Here is a 9,119-nt window from a genome sequence, read left to right on the forward strand (position 1 = left end):
CTTAAGCAATGACTCACAGGGAAAAGCGTGATACAAGATCGAAGAACTTTGGAAGTCTACATAGTTGGGGTGGGAGAACAGGGATTGTCCTCTAGATTTCTACCCCCCCTCGCCTCAGGGGGGGAAAAAAGGGAAAAAAAGAAAGAAAAAAAAAGATCGTTGAAGAGGTTAGCATTCAGGAAACTAGTAATTAAAGAGCTCCGCAGCGGGGATCCGGATTAATTTTGGACGCTCGATTAAATCTGAAATTCTTCATATAAATTATTGTCAGCTCCATGGGCTGACACAAAGATGATCTTTTGTGTTTGAAAAAATAAAAGAGTTTATTTACAAACGGTCCTGAAGATTGGACGCTCAACACGCGAACCTGCTGATAGTACCACAGTGTGAAAACAAGGGAACGGATTTTACGCCCTGTAAAACAAAATAAGGACTGCGGGCTCTGCTCAGGGCTGGGTTTATTTCAACAATGGAGGCACAACTTATGCCTCAGTCAGCCAGGCTCTAGTTGAAGTTAAGCAGTCACTTAAAACGCGTTCTAACCAACACCAAATTACAAGTTCAGCTTTGAAATCTTTGTATATTCAAACCTTCATTTAAACTCTGCAAGGTAGAAAGACAAGACTCACTTTTAACCTGCTGAAATCCTAGCTGGGTCCAATTCTTTGAAGGCCAATATTTTAAATGCCAGTTCGTTGTAAGCCAGTGCTTACAGGATATTTGTGGGTTATTACGGTAGAGGGGAATGGACAACAAGTAGAAATGAAGAAAAACACCTGGTGCTAAAGTATCAAAAACATTTTCACAGCGTAAGATACGATTCTCTTTCTACCCCTTTGGCACATCTGGAGTAGTCGATTATCGTCCTAAAATATTACTTTGTCAAGCTAGGTATTAAGAGATGCTCGATTTACTTAACACAGATTCTTCCACTAGTGAAGTCTCCTTTAGACCTTCAGACACATTGCAGGAGGTTGTACGTTTTCCTTGCTGCAGGGGAACTCTGCACAGCTGTAACTATCTTCCTAGCGCTTGCAGATACGGTAAACAATTTGCAGTTAGACTCGCATTAGATCAAGAATGGTTCCTTGGCTCTGTGCTCCTTCAAGTCCACCTGCGCCTTGAGAGAGATTTAAGTGGAAGGAACATTACTGCGATCGGATTATTATTATTTTTTAATAAAGCAAACATTTAATGACTAGTATAGTCAGAAGGCCGGATCCTCAGCTTGTATAAACTGGTTGAGGAGCTGCCCCAATTCAGATGTATTTACAAGTCATTTTTTATGTTTGTCAAATCAATTTAATGGCCGGTTCTCCGAATAAAGGCCCAATCTGAAGCAAAACCCCTCAGTAAGGACTGAATTAGAAATGCCGTTTCCAATAGCCGCATTAAGGTGATATTTTTCTCCTTTGGGGGGGTCTTTAACCTCCATTTTGTCTTTTCGAAAAATCGGTTTAATCTCAGGTATTTGACGTTTCGATTCCGAATGACCTTCCTACCAGACCTGAAAGTCTTTCCCAGTTATTCGCACGAGCGTTTGTTTGATACCAAAGCTGCTGAGTCCCAGGACAGCGCGCTGTATTCCGCTCCATTCACCCCCATCCTATCTGATCGAAAGCCTTTATCTGTTCAACAGGTTTCAGAACAAATATTAACTTCGATGACAGACACCAGACTTCCAAGATCAGTATCAGGCAATAATACGGTTTACCTGACATTGTTATAAAGCACTGGAGAACAATTTTGCAGTGAAATGGCTTCAATTCTGTGTTAAATTCCCAATGATAATTATTTGTAATCATCATTTTAGTTTTAGAAGGCACCCGTTTGTTTAAACCAAATTCTTGTCATGCTGTTAAAGTCTGGAGAAGAATAAAATGGATACCATACATATAGTGTGTCCAATATCTCAATTATACCAAGCTTATAGGAGCTTCTTTTTGGTATTTTCTAAACGGAAAAACCTGAAAGAAGAAATAAACCTCATTGTCGTCTGTAAGGAAAAGCCATTTTAATTTTAAGTATTAGATGGCAAAATGTTATAATTCCATAAAACTTAGAAAAGAAGAAAATAGTTTTGCATTACTTTAGAATTTAAAAAAACCAACCAACCACGATTGGGGAGCTTTTTGTTACCTAAGATTGCATAGATCAGCAACACATTACACTGGAATGTCAAGTCTAGGTGCTCTCATCTCTATTTTTAAAAAAGATTTACTTTATTCTAACAGCTGTACAGAACCATTATATACTATATATATATATATATTGCAAAAATATTCTTATCTTGTGTATTAGTGCATTTTGTTAAGGTCAATCGTCTAGATCTGTATGCATAGTATCAATACTGTAAACAATCTACTGAATAGGATTCTGGGTGTGGGGACACCTCAATCAAATACAGTCTATAGACGTTTAATATACGTGTGTGTGTGTGTGTGTTCTAAGGCACAATAATACAGTGTCCAAAACTAACAAGAAACTGTTTTGAGTACCATGATATATACAAACTTCTTCTAGGCACAGAACATGGCTTCTGTGATTTGCACCGAAGTTATTTCACAGTCAGTTCAAACTTCTGTCCCGTCCCTGCTATAAATCAGATGATTGACGCTGAAGTTGTTAATGAGGGGGATGCTGAGCCCGCTTTGCTGGCCGCTGGCACAGTAGTTCATTCTCGAGTGGGCCGGCGGACTCAGTTCGGGGTTCTGGGCAATGTCGCTGCTGGGAGTGGAGCACGAACTCAGAGCAGGCACATCTTGCCTTCCGTGTGAAAACTCGCCCGCCAGCCCTCCCGAGAGCTGCCTGGCGAAGCCATGGTTCCCATTGACAAGGGCCTGCATGTTGGAGGCGAAGCTGGAGAAACAAGGGCTCCGTTCGAGCGCTGGCGTGGGGGAGGATTTGGGGCCGCTCCCGGAGCCTGGAGAGTTCTGCGGTGCAGGGGAGCCCAGGCCCATCAGGCTGGAGGCGTTTGGAGACTTCAAGGCACCGCCGCTCTTGTCTTCCGCTTTGTCAGGCACTCCTGGGGCGCTGGACCCAGGAGCGTCCGATCGCCTTTTCCTCTTCCTTCGAAAATTGCCGTTGTCGAACATTTTCTCGCAGTTCGGGTCTAGGGTCCAGTAATTGCCTTTCCCTATGAATAAATGAACAGCACATGGGCTCAGGGGATGAGGGTACCGCTCGGCAAGGGCTTTGCCCCATTAGTCAATGTCTGACCGATCGTTTCACAGGGCAGGAGAGCAGAACACTGCCTGCGTCTTTAGCTCACGCTCCCAGTTTATGTTACAATCCCAGAGATGCAGTCGCCAATCCCCTGCCCCATGGCTACAGCGACCTTTGCAATGGTTAACAGTCGGGTAACAAGCCACGCGCCCCTGGTATTTTGCGTTTACAGTGAGCGTGCTAATGTTAGGCAGGCCCAAAGTCTAGCATCCAAAAGCGTCTCTACTTACCCTTCAGTGCGCTGTGCTTTTATTTTAGTCCTTGATAAATAATATAGCATTTTACACTGGGCCCGGAGCTGGTCATTTGCAAATGCCAGCGTGGGTGTGACTTTACACGATACCGGTATGCAACATGCTCCCACTTAGGAGAAGAATGGGTTTTTCCTTACCTGGATCGTCTTCATCCCTGGGGACTTTCTTAAAGCAATCGTTGAGGGACAGGTTGTGCCTGATGGAGTTCTGCCAGCCAGCTTTGCTCTTCTTGTAAAACGGGAAGTTTTCGGCCACGTACTGGTAAATTTGACTCAAGGTCAACTTCTTCTCCGGAGCGTTTTGGATGGCCATAGCTATCAGAGCCGAGTAGGAGTAGGGGGGCCTCACCATTTTAAAAAACTCCTGCTGGCTGGAGAGAGACAACCAGCTGAGATCTGCTCCTGCAAAGCCTGATGCAGGGGCCAGGAACTGTCTCTGGCTGGTCCCATAACCTGAGGGGATGAAAGAAGCCCCATTAGTCCCAGAGAGATAAGGAGACGAGTTGATGGCAGGTCCATTGATCCAGAGGTAGGGGTTCGCTGCCGGGGGGCTATATTCGCTCAGCCCATAGCCTGCTGGATGAGCTGATGGCCTCTGTGGGTGGTGATGGTGGTGCAGGTTTTGCGGGTACATTAGGTTATCACAGTACACCGCCATGTCCAGTAAATCCTGTGCATTGGGATGCTGGAGGGGGGCCGGCTGTGGATTTGCGGGCTGCTGCCCAAAAGAGTTCATAATCCCCTGTGATCGGTGGAGTTTGAAGGACTGGAGCACTGATCATCAGACCTGGATATCTCGGGCTACTGAGCTCCCAGGCACGAGGGAAAGGCATTTAAATAATGGCCTGGGGTAGACTCAGGCTGCAGGCGACCTCAAACCAGAGAGCAAATAGCAGAAACAGGCTGGAGCAGGGGGCAGCACCGCCCATTCGCCACTCCACCTCCACCCAACCAACGGGCTGCCACACCTACCCTGGGCACAGCCTCTCCGCACCCTCTGAGCAACCCACACTACTACCACATGCACCTCACCACTTCCTCCTGCACCCCCCACAGACCACCCGCCCTCTGCACAACCTCTATACAACCCCACCCGCTCTCTACACCTCCCCCTTCATAGCCTCTATACCACCCTACCCCGCTCTCTGCACAACCCATGTGACCACCCATCCTCTGCACCGCCCCCTCCCGCCCAACTCACATAATACCCCATCCAGTGCATAGATTCCCCCTGCACCCCCACATGCCTCCCAACCCTCCGCAGCACCTCTCCATACCCCCACCCAGATATGACCCCATCCTCTGCATTACTCCACCCTCTAAAGAGACCCCTGAACTCAGCATCCCTCTGCACTCCCCCGACACCCCTCTGTACACGACGTCACCTTCTCCCTAGTGCAGCGGCAGCACCCTCCCCCCCCCACCGTGCTCACAACCCCACCCTCTACACAAGAGAACACAACCCGCCTTGCACCGCCCCAGCCCCACACAGCCCGCCCCCGTCCCGTGCCACCTGCTGAGCGCGCGCACCCCCCCCCCCGCCCCACCTTCTCAGCCCCCAACCTCCCACACCCTCCGACCGCCTCCGCCAGTTCTCTGCACGGCCCGACAGCACCCCAGGGCCTGCGCGACACGCACACACGGTGCGAAACCGCCGCGCCCGCCAGCGATGCCCGCCACAGACTGCTAAGCCCAGCGGCCAGTTCCGCAGCACGCGCACTGCCCCAGGGCAAGCCGGCGCCCCCGAGCCGAAGGGATGCCGCTTATCCACCTCTCCTACCCCGGAACCTGCCGGATACCCAGCCTGGGAACGCGCGCAGAGCTTTTCCCCTTCCCAGGGCGGCTGGGTCCCAGCCGGAGGCTGGCAGAGCGGAGCCGGGTTTGCAGGATGACCATGCTCAAAGAACAAACAAAGCGCATGGCCGCGGGGAGAGGGCAAACGATAGCCCGTTTGTACCTCCGAAATCCTTGCTCTCTCCTCAGGCACCACCAGCAGGGAACATCACTTTACCGCCCAGGAGCAAACGCGAAGAAGCTGGCAGCCCACGTTGCTCAAGTTATCTCCCCTCTGAGTTCAGAGCTCAGGGGAGAAGGAGACCAGGGCTACTGCAAACGATCCGTGCTTTTCCTTCCCGCTTCCCTCCTCCCCATCAAAACCGGAACAGCGGGACTCGGGGGTTCCCTGCCATTGCTATTCCACCCGTGGGTGTTCCCTGAACGAGCTGCTAAAGTGCAACTCTTGCTTAGTCTCAGTTCAGCCGAACATTTTCAACAATATGTGGATTTAAGCCAAAATATTAAATGTCCACATATTTCCTAATCATGTTTTCTAAACAAAGTAGGAAGGACACTGCCACCACCCTGTGGTTTTTCAGGCAAGGAGAGGAGAAACAAACCTTCAAAGGAAATACAGCACGGGCAGGTGCAATATAGCTCCAAGGACAGAGTTGCAAACTCAGGCACACCTCACGTCCAAGAATGCAAACTGACTTCACCTATACAGGTGCCCACATACATGGGAGACCAGGGGAGGGGCCAGTGCAAGTTAGAGACATGTGTGCAGCCGCTGGTCTGATCCTACTCTCCTTGTGTACCCAAACTTCCCATTGCAGGAAACCCCCAGCGCCACTCAAGCACATTAGTCCTGCAGACAGGAACTTCCTAGGAGCTCTGAAGATGATCAGATCACAGGGGGCATGAAGAGGTTGCACAGCTACTTGTCACAAAGGTCCACAAGAGGACAGTGCCAATACAGGAGTTTCCCACACTTCCTAGCCTACTTCAGCAGGTCTTGACCTTGTTCTAGCTGTGTGCACAGACCGAGGAGGCTATTACAGCCCTACACCTTCCTGGTGCAACCTGTACTCAAATGTGAAATTGGAGAACTACTAACTGCAGTCTGTTACCTATCATTTAAATCAACTTCTGAACCAAATGACTGGAGGATAGCTAATAAAAATATAGAGATATACCTATCTCATAGAACTGGAAGGAACCCTGAAAGGTCATTGAGTCTAGACCCCTGCCTCCACTAGGAGGACCAAGTATTATTTTTGCCCCAGATCCCTAAGTGGCCCTCTCAAGGATTGAACTCACGACCCCACGTTTAACAGGCCAAATCTCAAACCACTGAGCTATCCCTCCTGAGCTGCCAATTTTTAAAAGGTCTCTAGAGGTGATCCTGGCAATTACAGGCCCATAAGCCTGACTTCAGTACCAGGCAAACTGTGTGAAACTATAGTAAAGAACAAAATTGTCAGATAGATATGTGAACATAATTTGTTGGGGAAGAATCAACATGGTTTTTGAAAAGGGAAATCATGCCTCACAAATCTACTAGAATTCTTTGAGGGGGTCAGCAAGCATGTGGACAAGGGGGATCCAGAGGTATAGGGTACTTAGATTTTCAGAAAGCCTTTGCAAGGTCCCTCACCAAAGGCTCTTAAGCAAAGTAAGTGGTCATGGAATAAGCGAGAAGGTCCTCTCATGGATTGGTAACTGGTTAAAAGATAGGAAACAAAGGGTAGGAATAAATGGTCAGTTTTCAGAATGGAGAGAGGTAAACAGTGGTGTCTGTACTGTACCAGTGGTCTATATTGGGCCCAGTCCTATTCAACATATTCATAAATGATCTGTAAAAAGGGGTAAACAGTGAAGTGGCAAAATTTGAAGATGATACAAAACTAGTCAAGATAGTTAAGACCCAGGCAGACTGGGAAGAGCTACAAAAGTATCTCTCAAAACTGGGTGACTGGGCAACAAAATGGCAGATGAAATTCAATGTTGATAAATGCAAAGTAATGCACATTGGAAAACGTAATCCCAACTTTACATATAAAATGATAGGGTCTAACATAGCTGTTACCACTCAAGAAAGAGATCTTGGAGTCATTGTGGATAGTTCTCTGAAAATGTCCACTCAATGTGCAGCAGCAGTCAAAAAAGTGAACAGAATGTTGGGAATCATTAAGAAAGGGATAGATAAGATAAAAAATATCATATTGCCTCTATATAAATCCATGATATGCCCACATCTTGAATACTGCGTGCAGATGTGGTCGCCCCATCTCAAAGATATATTGGAATTGGAAAAGGTTCAGAAAGGGCAACAAAAATGATTAGCGGTATGGAACGGCTGCCATAAGAACATAAGAATGTCCATACTGGGTTAGATCAAAGGTCCATCTAGCCCAGTATCCTGTCTTCCAACAGTGGCCAATGCCAGGTGCCCCAGAGAGAATGAACAGAACAAGCCATTAAGTGATCCATCTCATGTCGCCCAGTCCCAGCTTCTGGCAAACAGAGGCTAGGGACATCATCCCTGTTCATCCTGGCTAATATCCTCCATGAACTTATCTAGTTCTTTTTTGAACCCTGTTATAGTCTTGGCCTTCACAACATCCTCTTGCAAGGAGTTCCACAGGTTGACTGTGCATTGTGTGAAAAAATACTTCATTTTCTTTTAAATCTGCTGCCTATTAATTTCGTTTGGTGACCCCCTAGTTCTTGTGTTATGAGAAGGAGTAAATAACACTTCCTTATTTACTTTCTCCACACCAGTCATGATTTTATAGACATCTATCATATCCCCCCTTAGTTGACTCTTTTGCAAGCTGAAAACTCCCGGTCTTATTAATAGCCTCCTCCTATGAGTTTTAGATGAATAATGTTTTCAGAACATAAAAATTCCCATATTAGTTCTGGGCACTAGTCCATCTAGGCTAGTATCCTTTGTCTGATATTGGCCAGTAACGGATGCTACAGAGATGTAAGAAATCTTTAGGGGACTGGGTTCTTTCCAGTGGAAGATAGGAAGTGGATGGTTTATGCCCTGAAGCATATATGGTTTATATCCATTATATATTTTAATTCTACCTAATGAAAATGTGGATGTTCTCCATGAGAAATCATACATTTCCCCCAAATGCCCCCTTGCCCACTAAACTATGCCAGCTGAAATTATGCTCTCACCTCTGAAAGATGGGGTGTCTCAGAAGGCAAAATTTAGTCCTTTTGTGTGTGTGTGTGACTGCAATGTGTGCCGAGTGCTGCCTTTGATAGGAACAATATCTATTAATATCAGTAGGCGGTATCACTAATAGCCACATGTTCATTGGATCTGGCATAATGTTGTGTATATGGGGGGCATGGGTGGATTAGGGCTTGCCCTTGCTCTGTTTCCCCCACCTGCACAGTGCCCAGCTCTGGGGCAATGCTAGTCCAAGATGCTGTGAAGATGACTCCACAACCTCTTGAAGTTTGCTTGGATTGCCTACACAAGACTTGGCTGTGGAGCAGGAGGAATGGGGGTGGGGATGGTGGAGAGACAGGCTGAGGTAGGGTGACCAAACAGCAAGTGTGAAAAATTGGGACAGGGGGTGGGGGGTAATAGGAGCCTATATAAGATAAAGACCCAAAAATCGTGACTGTCCCTATAAAATTGGGATATCTGGTCATCCTAGCCTGGGGACTGGGAGCTATCCTGGGATCGGGTCTGTGGCTGTGGGGGGCGGAGGGAAGGCAGGGGCTGAGGCAGCAAGGAGAGAGTTATTATTTCATTCACTCCCTAGGTTCCTGCTGCGTCCTAGAAACCCAAAGATTTTGCTTCTATCAGCCTCTGGAGGGTGATTCACCAGCAGCC

General features: G+C 47.4%; 1 protein-coding gene across 1 annotated transcript; it reads right to left on the minus strand.

Annotated features, from left to right (window-relative positions):
* Nucleotides 1–1,997: 1,997 nt before the first annotated feature.
* On the minus strand, nt 1,998–4,515 carry FOXI2 (forkhead box I2). Its single transcript, XM_005299644.4, has 2 exons — nt 3,617–4,515; nt 1,998–3,136 (listed from the first exon to the last, which is right to left on the minus strand). The coding sequence occupies exons 1-2, from the start codon at nt 4,212–4,214 to the stop codon at nt 2,574–2,576; spliced, it is 1,161 nt and encodes a 386-aa protein (XP_005299701.2). The 5' UTR covers nt 4,215–4,515; the 3' UTR covers nt 1,998–2,573.
* Nucleotides 4,516–9,119: the final 4,604 nt, after the last annotated feature.

This window comes from Chrysemys picta, chromosome 7, assembly GCF_011386835.1.
Source record: "Chrysemys picta bellii isolate R12L10 chromosome 7, ASM1138683v2, whole genome shotgun sequence".
Taxonomy (NCBI): Eukaryota; Metazoa; Chordata; order Testudines; family Emydidae; genus Chrysemys; species Chrysemys picta.

Coding starts and splice junctions, on each gene's coding strand:
- FOXI2 (XM_005299644.4), bottom strand. CDS start 4,214: ATGAACTCTTTTGGGCAGCAGCCCGCAAATCCACAGCCGGCCCCCCTC. Junction 3,137..3,616: donor CAGGGATGAAGACGATCCAG/GTAAGGAAAAAC, acceptor ATTTATTCATAG/GGAAAGGCAATTACTGGACC.